We start from the raw sequence: 19,169 nt of genomic DNA, 5'->3' as shown, positions 1-19,169 counted from the left end.
TTATACAGTAGAGTGCAATTTTTAATACCAAATAACAGCTGAAACTTCAATCCCAAGAGTAAAACAGGTGTTACTTTTGTTAAGTTTTTGATAAAAGTAAAAAACTTGAAAATCTGTTTTGAGTAACCTCTGTCATTTGATCTTATCTTGTTTCGAAGTAGGAAAAATTGGGAAAAAATTCAAAATAGATTTTTTTTTTTTAAACAAATCTGAGATTGTATTCTTTGGCCACATGGCCCAGCCCTAGCTATGAGGATACTGTTTGTAGTGTTTGTAGCTCCAGCTCTGACCTCGACTGTTCTCTGTGTGCAGGGGACCAGGATCTGCTGCTGAACGGAGTTCATGACTTCTTTTCAACAAAGGTGACCTGTGGGTGGGGCAGGAGGGGGTGCAGGGGAGGTTTCTAAAGGGGAGTGTTGTGTTTTTGGTATTGCTCCTTTAAGTCAGAGTCAGTGAACAGTGGCAGCAGGTGTACCCTTATCGTTCAGTCCTTCTCTTTGGATGACTGCAGCTCAGATGAGACCTTTTGTGAACAACTTGTTTCAATGATTTAACTGATGACTGTGCTCTTACTTTGAAATGCCTGCACCTGTTTTTGTAGCACAGAGGATATCATGTATCCCATGCTTTTCTTTTACCTTTCTTGGCTCTGTTTAAGCTGATATAGATCAAAGCTGCTCTCACCATATGCCACATTTCTCCTGCCACACTCTGTGTGTGTGTGTGTGTGTGTGTGTGTGTGTGTGTGTGTGTGTGTGTGTGTGTGTGTGTGTGTGTGTGTGTGTGTGTGTGTGTGTGTGTGTGTCATAGACTGTATATGGAGTGGACAGCGAGGCTCCGCCATTTATCATTGTACAGTTTTGAAGCCAAAATACCGCCGTCTCGGGCGCCATCATTTTAGCAGTTTGGAGCCAGATTCTGCGCAGTAGAGACGATGAGGGATTCTGGGAGAATCTGAGTGGAGCTTGGTGACAAAAATAATAATTATTTTTTTTCTTTCGAGAGTCTAATCACTTCCTGACTTTACCGCCTGACATATTTTACGATCCCCAAAAAAATGCACGAGAACAGCAGCTGTCAATCATTGTTAAATGTACGTAAAGCCTCCTTTTTAGCCTCGTATAACTAAAGAAAACAAACTTTTCAGAAAAAAGAGAACTTGGATACAAGACAGCCAAATGATATCTTCAAATCACAACAACAATCGGATATGAGAAACATTTCTACCAGGTGAAATAATTCTTTTAAGTTTGACCACAGCCCATCTAGAATGGCTGGAAAGCCGTATTTTTAAACCTATACTGCAGCCAGTCACCAGAAGGAGCAGTTTTTGTGGCGACCTCACTTCGAGCCAAGCAAGATGACGTCCATTTTTTTTACAGTCTATGGTGTGTGTGTGTGCATGTGTAATGACTGTAAATGTGTCCACACTGATGTGACGAGCTCTCCATTCAGTAACTGAACTTTGTTTTTGTTTCTTAAGGAGTGTATGAGGAGTCCAGACCAGCAGCCACCCTCTGTGAGTGAGGAGCATCTGCTGCATGCCTATGTGTGTGTGTTTGTGTGTGTGTTAAACACATGACAGAAACATTCATGCTAAATGTGTAGTTCACCTGAATATAACTGCAGTGTCCTCTCTGTGTCTGCAGGAGGTCTACCAGAGGCTGATGAATCTCAGTGTGTACCTCCACGCCCTCCAGGTCAGAATCTCTGCCTCCATCTGAGACACACTGATCTGATAGCACAGCCTGGTCTGTGAAGACTGTGCTTCTTCATCTTTGGACAGCTGTGTACAGGGGAGCTTTCACCCACACACTGTGTGACAGCTCCTACCAGAGCCTGTTTAAAGATATTTCACTCAGTCTTACAGAGATTCAGTCAGAAAAATGTGAAAAAAAAAACAGTCATGTTCTTGCCTCAGTCAGCACCTCAGAGTCAGAATGATTGACATCTTAAAGGTGCAGTGTGTGTAGAAATGAGCATTTTAGCAGCATGGATCATTCAGTTTTCAGAATGAGCCCAACTGTTACTCAAACATCCCATCACACAGTGACTCTCAGCCTTTGCAGATCAAACAGGATCCTGAAGATGGCCTCATTTATTCTGATCATGATGTTAATGGGCGTTGATGCTGAAGGACATGTCTCGTGGCTAAAGAAACAACAGGCCAAAAGCTCTATGACAGTCACATCACCTCCTGATAGCTCATGTTCTGTTTGACAGAGCTAACCTTCAACAATGAAGCACATAACCCTTGTTTCCACCTAGCGGTTAAGTTTGGATTATCTTGGTACAGCACGCGTTTTGTGGCTTTTCCACTGACTAGTCCTGGGACTGATCCCCAATTAACCAAGACGAGCCCTCCCACTATTTGGGACACTTCCATCAGGATGCCAGATTAAACCAATCCAATCAGCAGTCTTCTCTGAAACAAAGCTTGATTGTTCTTTGTCACAAAGAGCCACATGACAATCACAGAGAAGAAGAATTACTGGTTGTTTTCCATCGTTGCTCTTTGTTTACTGTGCTGCGATGGCGTCACGCCATAATTTAACTGATGCAGATATCAGCATCCAGCGTACACGCCGCCTACCACGAGAGGGCACTGTTGGCTATGGAAACACAAACAGGACCAGGAGTAACCAAGCCAACTGTACCAAACTGTAACGATCTAAACCGGACTGCTTGGTGGAAACGGGGCTAAATCCACCTTGGACTGTCAGAGAGAAAAGAAAGCTCTTAAACATAGAAACGCTGACGTTTGTTGGACTATACCAAGGGTCTGGAGCCTCATGCAGCTCTTTGACTTCTTTGCACTGGCTCCTTGTAGCTTTAAAATATATTAATGCAGACCCCTGGATGTCCTATAAATGATAAACAATGGAGTTCACAACCTAATTGATGCTACTGGAACATTCTCCAATGGTACCTTTACCTGTGGAGCAGAAAACAGCCAACTTCAGCGCTGTCCTTCATACTCAACTTTTTCACTGATGACACCAGCTTGGGAACTCTAACTCCTTGTTTACTCTCCTTTTAGTCGATGTCTTTCTGATCTTTTTGGACCAAAATCTGATGTATTTCACTCATGATGCATGTTTGTCATTCTCCATCAGAAAATACTCTCAAAAGCAATTCTTTCTTGCAAAACAATAAAAATATACCCTCTTCTTCTTCTTCTTCTTCTTCTTCTTCTTCTTCTTCTTCTTCTTCTTCTTCTACTGTAAAACAACCCCCTTCACTCTTCTTCTCTGCCTGCCATCTGGGTAGATGTCATGACTGATGGCCAGGCTGATATTGAAAACCAGGTTTCACTCTTTCTGTCCCCCAAAACCTGCCGTACACAAACATGGCGGTTCATTATGTCTGCCTTCATGAACAGGACCCATAGTAATGTAAATATAAAAAGCTTTTTTTCTGACTTAATAACTTAATAAATAGAAACTTAAGTTTTATGGGGCCTATTGTTCACTTATTTTAAGATTCTTTACAAACATTAAATCTTATTTTCACCATTTCTGCAAACAACGTCTACACACTGCACCTTTTAGTCTATCTTTTTAACTCTGTAAGGTCTGCTCCATGTCATGAAGTCTGCAGAGAACTTGTAGTCCACCTTCAGGCTACAGTTTTCAGCCGTCACATATGAACTGTGTCCTTCTCTCACAGGCTGCAGTCATCAAACAAGACTCCATCTTGGAGCTGCTGCTGCAGCCTCAGGGTGGCGATGCTGCGTCCCCAGCTGGAGGAGGGGCGTGGCGCCCCCTCTGGAGGGACGGTGTGAATCGGGAGTCCAGTGCAGGTTCCACTATCGGTGAGCTGGCTCTTCTCCAGAGGCAGCACAGTCTGCTGCAGGAGGAGCTGCTGAGGCTCAGAGACGCCGAGAGCCGGTTCAAGGACAGCGAGAGAGCCCGCACCAAGCTGGAGCGACAGGTCCGACACATGAAGGTCTGCAGCGGGGCCTCGCCTGCTCCCCAGCATCGAACAGAGCTGATGTCACAGGTATCAACACAGAGAATCTCCCAGATCTGACAGAAAAGAGAGGGAACGCTCCCATTCATCTGGATTAAGGCGAGACAAGTTTATTCATCTGAGTGGTCCTATAATCAGGGGAACGTTTCAGAAATGCAAAAAAGTAAAATAAAGTGCTTTTTGCTTCATATTCTATTTGTTTGCAAAGTTTATACTTGGAATATACTAAACTCATTAATTAGCAAAAAGCACAAAGCTTAATCTCTAACGAATTCTTAAATATTTAAGTCATAAAAAACTGTCTGCATTATTTTGCCAACTGTGTTATGGACAAAAGTTGTGAGTATTTTTTCACCATAAATCCATATATTACCGAATTTAGAGTTATTCAACATTTCTATATCAGGCCACGCTCCCCAGAGATGTCCCTCATCATTTATATCACAGTTTAAAAGAATTATGGCACAAAAATCACAGTAACACAGCTGACAGGACAAGAAGAGAGAAACCTGTCTCTACAACTCTACATTTAGTGATGCTAACACAGTTGATATTTCCTCTATTTTTTGTCCCTGTGCTAACTGCAGACCTTGAACATGCCACCACCTGACCTCCATCATCTCATATTTCTGCTCCTTTTCTTCACAGTTTGGTCTTTATAACATCTATAGTAAGAACAGCAGAAAATGTTGGTAACACAGTTGATGAACAGTTAGTGCGCCCCATGTACAGACAATCATTCTGATTTGCACCATAATTTATAAATCCATTCTTTAAAAATCCTACAGTGTGATTTCCTGGATTGTTTTCATGTTGTCTCTCAGAGTTTAAGTGTACTTCTGATAAAAACGACAGACCTCTTTCATCTTTCTGAGTGGGAGAACTTGTAAAATCAGTGGTTGACTAAATACTTTTTTCCCCCACTGTAGATGTTAAACAGGAGAGGCCCCAGGATGGAGCCTTGGGGGACTGCAAATTATTTTTGTCTGGTCTGATGTACAGTTACCTATAGAGACAAATAGTCTATGTACTTCAGGGAAGATTTTGAACCATTTGAGGTTTTTTAACCTTTCTGCTGGTTTGATTATTTTTTATTATTTTTTTCAATTAATTGTTCTTTTACTGATCTTGTTTTCAAGCTTTGGTCAGCCGCAGTTGTTTTAAATTGTGCTATATAAATAAAGTTTGACTTGTCTTGAATGCTAATCCAGAAAGTCCCAGTTCTCTGGTTGGTTCAGCAGTATGCCATGAGATCAGGTTGAGGAAAGTGATTGTCAGCCGCTGTCACTGCGGCCTCGTCCTCCATCTGGTGAGCACCTCTGTCTCATTTTGCTTTCAGACTCTGCCGGCAGGAAGAGGAGGTTCATCAGGGGAGGACCAGAGGGGCGGGCAGGAACCCCTCAGCCAATCAGACGGCCTGCAGGATGGCAGTGATCTGGAGGTAGACATGACATCAGACGATGATGGGACGGCATCAGAAAGCTCCAAAGGTCAGACATGATGTTAGAGTGCTCTCCTGGAGTTAGTGTTGGTGTGTGTTGGTCTTGCAGACTGTTAAATGTTGAACTGAAAACAGACTCCTCTTCTTTTTCAGATCTTCAGGATATTCCAGAAGAAATCTGATGCTCCGCATGTGCCACAGTGTCGTATGAGCTTAGAGTCAGCGTATTATGACACAAACTAACCCACACAGCTCGGGCACATTTAGACAACAGTGTGCGTCTGTGCTGCAGCTCTTAGTATTTCTTTCTCTGCTTTGCTTTCAGTTGTTAACCTGTGACCGTGAGTGCTTTTATTTCAGCTCTGGGTTGTTCTGATTTCTGTTCCTGCATCAGGTGACCAAAGAGAGGGATGATACTGATGTGAGAGGATTTTATCTGAAGATTATATTCTGATATCAAGGCTCTGTTAGCTCTACTGCTTCTGACATGACTGCACTCTAATTCAACATAAAATCAGGGAATTTTTCAGTCGCTGAGTTGATGATAGTAAAATGTAGGTTTGTTATCAAAGAGGAGAGAGAAAGTGGAGAAAGATTTCAACTTTATATTTAGTGTCTTTGGAGGCATTCGACAGAAGGTGGTCCTTACATGAGCACTGAGCAGGAGGTGCCATGGCACCATGCTAACCCTCTTTAGAAAGAAGCTCCCTGCCTCTTTAAAAACAGCACTACTGAAAATGCTGTACCTGAGAAACAAGCCATACAAGGAGAGCAGAGTCATCTCTGTTCATCTGTCATTAGAAGGATCAAACCTGAACACAAGCACAATGTAAAGCAATCCACTGTCCGGCAATAATCTCCTCAAACGGTGCCTGAAGTACCCAGAGTGTGATTTTAGTACATTCACTAAATATTCCTTTCGACTTCCTCTTCCCATTTTAACCCTCCATCATCACACCAAACAAAACATGAATAGAGTTTAAAATGCTTTTCTTTATTTAGGGATGAAACATTACATTCAAATCAGATAAACTGCTGTGACACTTTTATTCCATTTGTGTTACTTTCATTTTCTTTCCTATTCTTATAATAGACAGACTCTTATTTTGAAAGGACACCAGAAGTACCTTCTCATAACATTTCAGGCTTTGGCTGTATTGGTGCCCCCAATATAAAGGTGTGATGTTGGCCTTTGGAGCAGAACCAATCTCAATTTTTAAAAAATCAAACAAAAATCAGTCAATAAATCGGAATAAAGAAAAATAAAAATCAAGCTTAAAACTCTGCCACCAAAGAGGACAGGAGTATTTGTTTTTAGACCATGGTTACTCCAAATCCTTGTTTTTACCAGAGCTAGGAGGAAACACTGCTCACTGCACACACCCCAGGAGAAGAGACACAGATCACCTACAGCATGTGGATCGATGTTGGTCTGACCTTCTCGGTTATGATTTAGAATTCAGCCAGGTTTAAACTTCCGTGTGGACTCTACGTAGCTCCACGGCGAGGAGCTACACGTACTTCTGCGTCATTGGCTACAGTCACACTTCAGGCCTTCATATGCTCATATCAGAATTTTTCTTTGGCTGTTCATATCACATTTTTAGATATGGCCTGTCTGCAGACCGTGATGTAAACGACTCACACTCCTGAAGTGACCTGCATGCTCAGTTGAACATTAATGACATCACGTAAAGAACATTGTTTATGGAAACGAATGTGGCTCCGGGTTTTTGGGGCTTGTTTTCTGAAGTGTAGTTCTTATTTGGGCTTGTTTTGCTGCCTGTAGGATCCCTGCCTGGTTTTGTCCAAGCTCTCTGCAATTCGAAAAACACAAATGTGTACTTAAGTTTCACTTTGGTTTAACTGTAGTTTAACTTTAGTTTCAATTTTAGTTTTGCTTTAGTTTTACTTTAGTTTCACTTCAGTTTTACTTTAGTTTCACTTTAGTTTTGCTTTATTTTCACTTTAGTTTTACTTAGTTTTGCTTTAGTTTTATTTTAGTTTCACTTAAGTTTTACTTTAGTTTCACTTTAGTTTCACTCAAGTTCCCTCTTCCCTCCCCTGCCTTCTCCATCTCCGCTTTTTCCCATGTCTGAGTTCACCAAGCTCAGCTTCTGCTCGAGACTGACATCAAAGTTGCATTAAAAGCGACCTGGCTGTTCCAACTGGGGTCACATAAAAAAAAAAAAAAGAAGATATTTATATGATTCAGTTCCACATTTGAAAGTGGTCTGAATCTGAATTGAAAATGTCAGATTAATTGTGACTCGTGCTGTTCAAACTGACAGAATCAAAGCAGATATGGGTCACATTGGAGCGAAAAAATCAGGTTCAGGTTATATTTAACTGTAGTGTGAACACAGTCTTTACATCTGCACTGCTCTGCAATACCGAAGCCAAACACACCAGGGTAGTGTCTGATCATCAGTCTCTGTTTCTGACCTCAGCATTGTGTTATACTGGAGCTGATACATGTCCCCATGTATCATACAAGTACAACATGGAAGGGCAGTGAGGAGACCAGAGCTGGCTCAAGCCTCCATGGGGCCCTAAGCAAACTTTGATTTAGGCCCTCTATCTTTATTTTTGGGTTTGGTTGTAACATGGGGAGAGTTGTAACACCGCCAATTCCACCAATCAGGGATAAGATAGGAGTCATATGATCATTTCAGTATTTATCCACTTCCACCCTGGTCAGACATGGTGACTGTCAGGGCTGGAAACAGCTGCTGATTCTGTAGAGAAAAAAACTGATTGTGAGGTAAGAAAGTAATTTTTTGACTAAGACTATATTTTGCAAAGTTTTTATACTATTCCAGATCAAATCATTTGACTTATATCAGAATCAACTGTAGTTTCTCAGGCTAAATGTGATGCATTTTTCCCATGCTAATCTTAATCCACTATGCTAATAGAGCTAGCTAAACACTGGCTGACAGTGGTGGGGTGGGTTGTAACACATCTTTAAAAAGTATTACATCCCTTTATGTACAACTAAGAACATTTTCTTGATTTTGAAAATGTTACATAATGTCAAGGCAGTGGAAAAGAAAGACTGACAGAGGTGTGCCGCTAGATGTTTTTAAAAAGCATCTGATGACGTCACAAAGAACGGTCAGTCAGTCAGATCAGTCACAAAGGCACATGAGATCTGCCATGTTCCTACAAATCACTGCAGAAGCTGAGGCTCCAGTGATGTCCCAGTGTAGGTTTCTGGACCCAGTGTAGCTCACTGGAAGGGGGAAGTGAAACAGGAAGTAAGTTATGGTCAGTGACAGAGATGGATATTGTTCTAGATTTTTCTATTTCAATAAACCTCTTTTTGAGGGGCGTGATCTCAAATTTTTGCTTTTTTTTGGCTAACTGTTACAAGTAACCCCAGCATGTGTTTCAACCTAACCTGGTAGTGGGGAAGGTTGTAACAAAGGACCACCATGTATTTGACACTGCCTGGTGAGGTCTGTAATATTCTTGCAGAGGTTTAAATAGGTGCCATTTGTAGTAAACTAATGTGGGCACCTTACATCAAAGTTTGAGAGCTCTGACTCAAAAATCCAGTGAGTTGGAGGAGCTGAAGCAAAAAGTGTTACATGCCTGGTCTCCCCTATTACACAAATACAAACAGGTTAGCATGAATATGAACAAAATGGACGAGTTAAAGATCATTTTCTTTTTTTTAACTAGCTAGCTGATTAGCTTTAAATGTCTATATCAAGCTCTGTGAGAAACATTCCATTACCAAAACATGCAAACATCCCTTTATCTGGGTGTTTTTTTTACCCTCATTCTTTTCTCTAACCCTGAGTTCTTTCTTTGCGACATTGTTTTGCCTTGCTATCTGCACTTTGGATGCACAGTGTGCACTGCGGGGCAGGAGGCACACATTACTGGTGCAGTGGATCACTGACGTTTTAGAGACAGTAAAAATCACTAGGCCTCCATCAGCAGCAGCACGCTGTTGATATAAAGTAGTGTTTTTGTGAAATAATGTGTCATTGATCATATAAAAATTAACACCTATACACCCAAAATGACCCCAGAATCCCAGCCTGAGGTCTGCATTGTTTAAATTCTGGAGGATGGTCACATCAGTTTCATGCACAGGCCTCCATAGGCTACTGCATTGATCCAACACAGCAGTATGAGCTAGGCCCAAGGCGGACAGCGCCCTCTGCTGCTTGAAAAGAGTACCACTTTTCATTGTCTTCTCCCACTGATGGACTTAGTCCCCCATGTGCCCAGTTTCTTAACAATCTCATGAGGTAATGTTTCATCCCTGTTCGGCATGGACCAGAGCTTAGTCCAGGTTTAGACCTACGAAACACAGAAACAGGTTTTCAATGTCAGTTTGACTGAGCTCAAAGCTCTGATAGAGAAAAGCATCCAGGACAGGTTTAGATGTTCTAAACACAGACAGGAGATGGTCAGACCCCTTCTGACAAACTGGACAACATTTAAAAGATCTTATCGTCTTCCATTTTTCTGATCAGAGCACTCTTTTTGCAGGTCAGTGCCTTCCAAAACCTCTCAAAATGACTGTTATAGAAAGCTGCCTGTTTATCAGGTCAATTACCGCTGTGGTTGTTCAAAAAGGCACAATGCTTTGTAGACTTTACTTTAAAGCAACAGTCTGAATGTGTTGGGGGAGATGAATTTACCTTTGAGTGTTACTCTAACACCATCAGAAATATTATTTCAAACATCACCAGGAGTCCAGTTTCCTTTAAGCCAGCTTTATCTGTCCAGAGTTCAAATGTTACACACTTCAGCTTCCTGTTCAGTTTAATTTATCAATCTAAAGGATCTTTACTTTATGGCTCACTCAAACACACACACAGGGAGGCAGTGTTTTCATTCCAAAGGTGATCTCTGATGTACTGAGGACTTAGAGAGACTAAAAGGGGCTTAAGTTTTTAGTTGAAGTAATGTTTAGTCTGTAGTGCATTTGGCTGAAATGTTTTGCATGTTTTTAAAACCTGGAGACTCTCCTAACCTTTTAACAAGACTGCAATAGATATAAACTTTAAGCTTTATTGTGAAGTTATTCATAAAAGAATTATTATATGTGAAAATGGATCTATCTATCTATCTATCTATCTATCTATCTATCTATCTATCTATCTATCTATCTATCTATCTATCTATCTATCTATCTCAGTCTTACTGTCCTCAGGATCAAGCTTTGCGTGTATTTGAATGTACATAGCGTGGAGCTGCAACATGAATGTGAACCCTGGTTCCTCTGCTGCGTGTCTTCTTTCTCTTTGCGATGATCTGCTGGTGTTTGTTTGCTTTGAGGCAGGTTTGAACATGTCTTAGTGTAGAATGGAGAGTCATTGGGATAGGAAGCAGAAGGTGTTATAACTTGAACAGATTCTTTACCTGTGTAACCTGAGAAAGGGCTGTACTTCAGTTTGCACACCCTTCATCTTTAATGTGAATTCAATACTACAACAGAGATTAAACATGGAATACATGCATGTGTGCTGTCTTTCTTTCTCGTCTTGTCTTCTGATTCTAAAGATGTGTTCGCTCCATGTTTTTGCTTCAGCTAATCTTGGGGTGACCCAGACATCCCTCACCCCAGATACACTTGCAGCTCCTGGAGGATTCTGGGTTGGGTTTGTGTTCTTTGAGATAGACATGTGGCTATGGTTTAAACATGGCAGGGTTATGTGTTGCTCTTAATTACCGCTGTCACACAGGAAGTGTCATCCTGGCTGTGGAACACTGGACCAGCTCTATACCTTTGCAAGGGTGCATGGGAGTTCGCCCAGCCAGTCCACATGTGCTTTCTGGACTTGGAGAAGGCTTTCGCCCGTGTCCCCCAAGGTATCTTGTGGGGTGTGCTCCACAGTGTTGGGAAGTAACGATTATTTTTCGCTACGTTACTACTTTTCTCTGTAACTTATAATGTAACGCGTTGCTTTTGTCGTTCTGTAGTGCCGTTATAGTTCTTTTGAATTAAATAGGTGTGTTAGTTGCATTAGTCGCGTTATAATGAAGCACTCCCCGTTCCTCCTCCTCCTCTCATAAACGCATGGACGAGGAGCGGTGAGCTCTCACACGAACATGAATCTTGCTGCTGAGAAAGCGAGTGATAGTGATGATTGGTTAACACAGGGGAACTGCTGACGGTAAGCCAATCAGAAACAGAGTAGGGCAGGCCCATGCTGCTGCTCACACACAGACATGAGTATGATCAAGCGCGCACACGCACAGTAAACAAACACGACAAGCATACTTGCCAACCTTGAGACCTCAGAATTCGGGAGATTTAAAAAAAAAAAAAAAAGGGGGGGTCATATTGATGTGTTGTGATATCCGTTCGGTCATCGTGTTTAATCGAAAAGTCAGATCTACAAAATGTGCAGGTAGCATATCCTGTCCCCTTCGCACTGTCCCGGATAAACGGGAATTCTCTTTTCCACTCATTCTGGAATTTACACGAGTGCTTTCTCTCCTTACTCATTTCTTCTTCTGCTTCTTCTTCTTCTTCTGTTCTGTTTGCCACTTGACTTGAGCAGAGGTGCAACCGTTATTAATGAGAAGGATGGTGTGGCAATATTGTTGTCCGGGTGGAAATCGAGAGAAATTAGTGAGAATTATGGGCCCGGGAGATTGTCGGGAGAGGCACTAAAATTCGGTAGTCTCCCGGGAAAATCGGGAGGGTTGGCATGTATGATGACAAGATGAGCAGCAGCGAGCAGAGGAGTACCTCACAACCATCTACAATAGAAGGCAGCAGTGCCAGCTTTGCAGGTTGAAAGCACAACCATTATTTTGAATTGGTGGAGGTAAAGGCAGACGACAAAAACATTGTTGTGAAATGCAAACTCTGCCCAGGGCAGAAACGTTTATCCACGTCAAAATCCAGCAATGCCAATCTTTTAAAGCACCTGACCACGAAACACACGACAAAGAAACTAGTCACTATTACTCTGCCAAATGAGAGCAACTCTGGTTTACAAAAATAAATATTCCTCTCAATATTTCTTAACATATTTGTTGTGTTTTATTGTTCCACAACATGTTATGAAAATAGTAGCTATAATGATAAAGTTGATCTTTCTGTTACTGAGCCACCAACGTTTTTTTTTTTAAGTAAAGTAAAGTAACTAGTTACTTTTATAATTTAGGAACTAATAAAGTAACTAATTACATTGTCTCAGCACTAACTATAACTATAACTAGTTACTTTTTAAAAGTAACTTTCCCAACACTGGTGCTTTGTTAATATGGAGTCGATGGCCCGTTGTTACGGGCTATTCAGTCTCTGTATTTCCAAAGTGAGAGATTGGTCCAACAGTAAATCAAACTCGTTCCCAGTCAGGGTTGGACTCCGCTAGGGCTGCCCTTACTCACCGATTCTGTTCTCAGGGGTCACAGGATCCCATCTCTGCTCTGCTTTTTGCAGATGATGTGGTCCTGTTGGCCTCATCGGACACTGACCTCCAGCTCGCACTGGGACCGTCTGCAGCTGAGTGTGAAGCAGCCGGGATGAAGATCGGCTCCTCTAAGTCCGAGGCTATGGTTCTCAGTTTGTAAAGCGTGGATTGCCTACTCCAGGTTGGGAGAGAGTCTTTGCGCCAAATGGAGGAGTCCAAATATCTTAAGGTCTTGTTCACGAGTGAGGGAAAATAGAGCGAGAGATTGACAGACAGATCAGGGCGGCGGCAGTGATGCAGACGCTACACCGGCCTGTTGTGGTGAAGAGAGAGCTGAGCCAGATGGCAAAGCTCTCAATTTACTGGTCAATCTACGTTCCAACCCTCAACTATGGCCACGAGTTGTGGGTAGTGACCAGATAAGCAAAATCGCAGATACAACCAGCTAAAATTTGCTTACTCTGCAGGGTGTCTGGGCTCAGCCTTAGAGATAGGGTTCGGAGCTTAGACATCCGGAAGAGGCTCAGAGTAGAACTGCTGCACCTCCACATTGAGAGGAGCCAGATGAGGTGGTTCGGACATCTGGTGAGGATGCCTCCTGGACGCCTCCCTGGGGAGGTGTTTCAGGCATGTCCAGCTGGGAGGAGACCCTGGGGTAGACCCATGGGACACAGTGGAGAGATTACATCTCCTGACTGGCCTGGGAACGTCTTGGTATCCCCCCAGAGGAGCTAGTGGAAGTGGCCGAGGACAGGGGTCATTGGTCTTCGCTGTTGGCGCTGCTGCCCCTGCAACCCGGACTCTGTAAGCGGTGGAAGGAATCAATGGATTGCAGTATTTTTAGCCCCATTTTTTGGATCAGTATTTCTGGCACCCCAATAGAAGGGAACCCCAAAAAGTGGGATGGTTCAGGTAGGTAATTTGGAGACCTGTCCACAAAATTTGTGCTGTACCAAGACAAACTGAATTGAACTACTTGGTGGACAGGGGGCTAGAGTAACAGCTCTATGTCATGCTCCCTCCACATGTCTGAGCTCCTGACCCTCTCTTTAATACTGAGCCCAGACCTCCTTCAGAGGAAACTCATTTCAGCAGCTTGTAGTCATGACCTCACTCTTCCAGCCACAGCCCAGAGCCCAGGACCAAAGGTGAGGGTTGGAACATACACTGCCTGGCCAAAAAAAAAGTCACCAGCTGAATTTAACTAAGCTAATAGGTACGAACCTTCTATCAGATAACTACTGCATGGGCTATTAACTTTCAGCTGGCAACAAGTTATTTAACCCCAACTGATGCAATAAGCGGCTTCTCATTTCTTTAACAACCATGTCGAAAAGATGTTAGTCTGTTTGAGAAAGGTCAAATCTGTTGCATGCATCAAGCAGAAAAAAACATCTAAGGAGGTTTCAGAAACTACTTGAACTGGGTTAAGAACTGTCCAACACATTATTAGTGGGATAGTGGGCGAAAGCAGCTCACAGAAGAAAAAGAAGAGGGATCAGCGACAGGAGTTCATTTCAAAGCTATCAAGCTTTGTTATAGAAGGCACAGAGGCCGCAAGACCGTCCATGGATGAAGAGCAGCCATCAACATAGTTTGTTTTCACAGGTAATGTTACAGATAAAGCTACAAACCTCAGGTAAACTATGGCATATTAGGCAAAAAGTCAGTGTACTTTGTGTCTCCAGAACTAATCTCCTTGTTTTGTACGCCATCCTCACTTTGCAGGTGACATATGACAGAGACCACAAGGCCCTGTGAAACCCCCTGCTGTGACCTTATGAAAACATCTTCAGTCTTTTAAAAAAATGTTACAAATATTGATTATTAATAATATATCACATGTACGACTACTGTAAATAGTTGTCTTTGAGGAGTTTATATCACACATGACTGTATGAAGTAATTCACAGGTTCATGAAAGCTGAGGAAAATATATGATTCTGCTGAGCTGACATAACTAATGTTAAGTATTTACTCATACTGTTTAACCAAAGTCATACAAATCTTTGTTTACAGTTTAAGAGTCAGAGTATCTTGTCAGTGAGATCATGCAGCGGTAAGGGGCCGAAGAAGATCGAGAAAACTTAAGTTGGAACAAATTCAGATCCATTTGCACACATCCATGGTTTTAGACAATATGAGAGTTTGCAATATCTATAGAAAAGGCTGTTTAATCCAATGTGGATGACACTGGCTGAGTGTGATGAAAGAATGGAAGGACAGTGACCTTTGATCATGCTTTGGAGTATCTCATTATGTGATACAAGGTACATTAGACCAGGAGATGCGGGGCCCCCAAATCACATCACCTGGAGCCCCCAAATGGCTCAGCACCCACTGCCGCATTCCTGAACCAGCACATTTGTCCATAACATGACTCATTTTACCCCCACTGCCACCTGGACCCACTCCTCTTTACAGAACCATGCCCTCAAACTTAGTGGAGCTGACCCACCTGCCGGAAGGCCCGGTCATGAAGAACCACACTGTCTGAAAAACTCAGACCTCGCCAGCTCGTCTTGTGATCCATGAAGTTCCCATACAGACAGGCTGGTGAGGGGGGCGATCTCAAAGTGTAGACCTGTGATTTCCTGACTGTTGAACTCTCTGGTCTCCATGTGTAAAAAATGAAAGTCAAAAACGACACTGAATGCTAAAAGAGAGCAATAGAGATCTATGTTCAAATAAACTGCAGTTCCCTGAGTGTCCACTAGAGTCTGTCTCCAGCAGTGAGTCAGTCCCCATAGAGCTCCATGTTAAAATGAACTGCAGTTCCTTGAATGAGCAGATCTTCTCACCATTGACAGTGAAAGGGGGGGACAGATTAAGGTCTCCTTTTCCTCTTCTTGCCGCTGGCTCCTGAAATGGGCAGTCTCTAAATGTAACATGAATCCTGGAGGGCAGCTGGTGATGGTTTTCCTGATGTGGTGAGCGACGTGTTCGCTGTGTTAATGAGGTTGTGAGAGATTGATACAAACATGTTGGCAAAGATAGGACAGCCTTTCCGCTCCACGGCCTTCAGAAGCAAGAAATGGACACCCGAGTGGGTGAAACACCCAGATAGACCTCTAATATCGTCCTCTCGGATTTATAACTCAGTGTTTTCACTCCTCACTTTGTTGGCTTGTCGTCTTTTGGCCAGGATGAAGAACGAGATATTGCCTTCAACTTCCAAAGGACTATCTGTTGTGGTGCAAATCTATTTCTGGCAGCCTTACAGATTACTCTAAATGCTGTGTATTTCCCATTGGGATCATAAAGTCACAGCCATAAAATAATAGAAGCAATTACAAAGATTCAGGTTGGCTGGGGGAGTCAGTGTCAATTCACATTCAAATAGTGTCCAAACATGTGCTTCACTAAGTATTGGGTCTCACTCCAGAGATCATCAGTGAATATAGTTTTTTTTTTCAGTTTGGATAATGAAGATGTTTTATTTATTTCTTTTTCTCGAGCAGAAGAAAAAATGTTTCTCTTCCTCCTACTTCTGATTTATTATCTCTTTTAATATTTCCCAAACCAGTTGATGGTCTCAATTAGTTTTCTTCATTTTTATCATGACAGAGCTCACAACTTAAATTACTTATATCTCAATTTTCCTCATTGAAATGAATTGAAATACCATTAATTCATACTGTACCTCCAAGAGACGCCACCATTTTTGTTATGTTTTTAAATAACACAAATGGACTTAGAAATAAAGGATATTGTATAGTAACACATTCTTCTGCGGAGATTAGAGGGTCTTCTTGGTATCTCAGGAACCGCTTCAGCTTGGCTTCGATCGTATCTTTCAGATCTACAGCAGTTCATTCATGTGAACAATGAGTCTCTCCTCTTTGCACACCAGGGTGTGTTATGGAGTTCCTCAAGGTTCAGTGCTTGGACAGATTCTTTTCATCTTGTATATGCTTCCTCTTGGCACTATACTGAGGACACACTCCATAAACTTTCACTGCTATGCAGATGACACTCAGCTTTACTTGTCAATGAAGCCTGAAGAAACCAACCGCTTATCTAAACTTGAAGCATGCCTCAAAGACGTAAGGTCCTGGATGAGCAGAAACTTCTTACTGCTGAACTCAGAGAAGACTGGAGTCATTGTTCTTGGACCCAAACATCTCAGAGAAGCTTTCTGGAACAACATCGCCGCCTCTGACGACATTAGCTTGGCTTCCAGCACCCCTGTCAGGAACCTGGGAGTTCTTTTGGATCAGGCCCTGTCCCTTAACTCTCACATCCAACAGGTCTCAAGAACGGCATTTTTTCATCTTCATGATATCAGGAAAATTAAACCCAATAAACTGTTTTTATGAATGTAAAATGTACAGAATTTACCTTTAAGTTCAGACAACTTGGAGATGCTGACAGAAGTGGAGAAGAAAGGGTGATCTTAATAACTAGATCTTGTTTTCTGATTCTTGCCTCTGTTTTTTGCCACACTGTCCTCATTTTTAACCTGCAGGTGTCTGTGGAGTGAAATCTGTGGCTGTGGCGGCAGTTTTTCCAGAGTGTCCAGGTTTTTTCTCCCAGCACCCCCACTCTGAACTTCAAATATCTCACTGAGAGCTCCAGCACTCTGTCTAATACACACCACTGCAAAATGGTCTGAAGAGCTGAAAAACGTAATGACCTTTGAAGGGTCAATGTAAAGAAACTATGAATGCTAGGAAAAAATTTGAAAACCACTGAGTAAGACCAAAGATAGCTAAATGTTTTTTAGGTGTATGAAGTTTGAATGTAGGAATGAATGAGAGGGGTTTAAATGAGGCTGAAAATGTCCTGAAATGTGCAATTTTTTTGACAATTCTGCTGTTCATTTCAGTGGGACCGAACTCAAGAAAAAAGTGAAATATCTCTGAAAGTCTAAATAAAATGGCATAGTGCTGTAGTCCTGAATGAGCTGAATGTTTTGAAGTTTGAATAGTTGAATGGTTTAATAAGTAGAAGAAAAAGAAAAAAAATGTATGAGAACATACGCTGCAACAACATCTTGCATTTACAGCAATAATGATTTTAATAATGTTCTCCAGATTACAGGCAGTGTTCAAAAGGTAAGGTCTCTCAGAGACATGATCACATTACACAGAACAACTCTGGTTTTTAAACTGACATTGTGTTGTTAATGTGTTATTCTTTCAGAGACTGGTTCTTGTACTTACCACTGCAGCTTATAGACAGATAAAAGATGTTGGCCCTTAATCACCTTTCTAGTTCTACCCCCTAGCGGCCACTCTGTAGTAAAGTCTATTTTAGGCTCTAAAACAATCAATAAGAAGGTTCTGAATAGCCTTAGGCTCCTAACCACATGCCCAGGTGACCTGTTGGTGAAATGGTTTTGGCCCCACCCATTCCCAGCACACTCCCAACAAGAGTTTGATCTCTGTCCTGCTTTGTGCTGATTTTATTGAGAAAAAGTATATATATATCAAACCACTAAAACTGGAGAACACTTATCTTCATAAAACATTACTTTTTTATCGTTCATTGTTCTTTATGTTTGTTTTTTTATTGTTAGTATTATTATTTTGGCCTTTTATGCCTTTATTTTGAAAGGACAGAGCATAGGAGGGGGTAGAAAACAGGGAGAGAATGTGAGACAAGCAACAAAGAGGCTTAAGGTTGGTTTCAAATCCAGGCTGCCTCATGGGGGATCCCTAGCCCACTAGGCTCTACTAGAGCCCCATTCCGGACAGTTTCTAATTTTTGTTTTTGTGAGGCACAGTTCCTTCTCAACCATTGTCTGTGTTCATCAGAATGTTGGTCAATTTGGTGGGTTTCTGTTTTGTTTTGTTTTGTTTTGTTTTGTTTTGTTTTGTTTTGTTTTGTTTTGTTTTGTTTTGTTTTGTTTTGTTTTGTCTTTTTTTTTTTTTGTGTGGCTGGCCTAAGCCCTGGTTGTCCATTTCCAGCCACACTGCCTTCCATCAACAAGAAGCAACTCTGATACAAAGATATCTCTGAAGGGAAAAGTTTAGGACAAGTTTAGGACCCAAACTTCCCAGAGTTCTCTCCTGTTAACCAACAGTCACTTTCAGTGTTAGAGTAAAATTTGAAACAGTTTGTCATAGATCTAAGAATGAACCATAAACGACTCCTAAAGATAGCTCTCTGCTGCTGATGCCAGCCTGGAGCCCTGACACCATATACAGTACATGGGTCCCATCAGGCCCAGCGGTCAGCCAACATGAACCCTACAGACCCGTAATAGAAAAGGTCAGTGTTCAGCACACACACACGCACACACACAGACACACACACGCACACTGAGATAAACACATGAGCGTCAGTGAGGTCTCTGATGTCAGATTCTTCAGTGAGGGTCTGAAAGAATCAGAGGAGCAGATAAACTCTGATCTTCTGTG

At 42.0% G+C, this 19,169-nt stretch overlaps 1 protein-coding gene across 1 annotated transcript in view; it reads left to right on the top strand.

Moving 5' to 3' along the window:
- The window catches only part of arhgef2a (Rho guanine nucleotide exchange factor (GEF) 2a), a 45,053-nt gene extending 37,958 nt beyond the window's left edge, over positions 1-7,095 (top strand). The window contains exons 18-23 of the mRNA XM_074686443.1: positions 313-362; positions 1,484-1,519; positions 1,650-1,700; positions 3,670-4,002; positions 5,312-5,462; positions 5,567-7,095. Coding sequence (XP_074542544.1) covers positions 313-362; positions 1,484-1,519; positions 1,650-1,700; positions 3,670-4,002; positions 5,312-5,462; positions 5,567-5,595 — 650 coding nt within the window. The 3' untranslated portion in view covers positions 5,596-7,095. The remainder of the gene's footprint in view (positions 1-312; positions 363-1,483; positions 1,520-1,649; positions 1,701-3,669; positions 4,003-5,311; positions 5,463-5,566) is intronic.
- Positions 7,096-19,169: the final 12,074 nt, after the last annotated feature.

Source organism: Halichoeres trimaculatus, unplaced genomic scaffold (genome assembly GCF_033239565.1).
Source record: "Halichoeres trimaculatus isolate MK-OKI-2021-1 unplaced genomic scaffold, fHalTri1.1 fHalTri1_scaffold_14, whole genome shotgun sequence".
NCBI lineage: Eukaryota > Metazoa > Chordata > Actinopteri > Labriformes > Labridae > Halichoeres > Halichoeres trimaculatus.
This window is presented reverse-complemented; position numbering and strand designations above follow the sequence as displayed.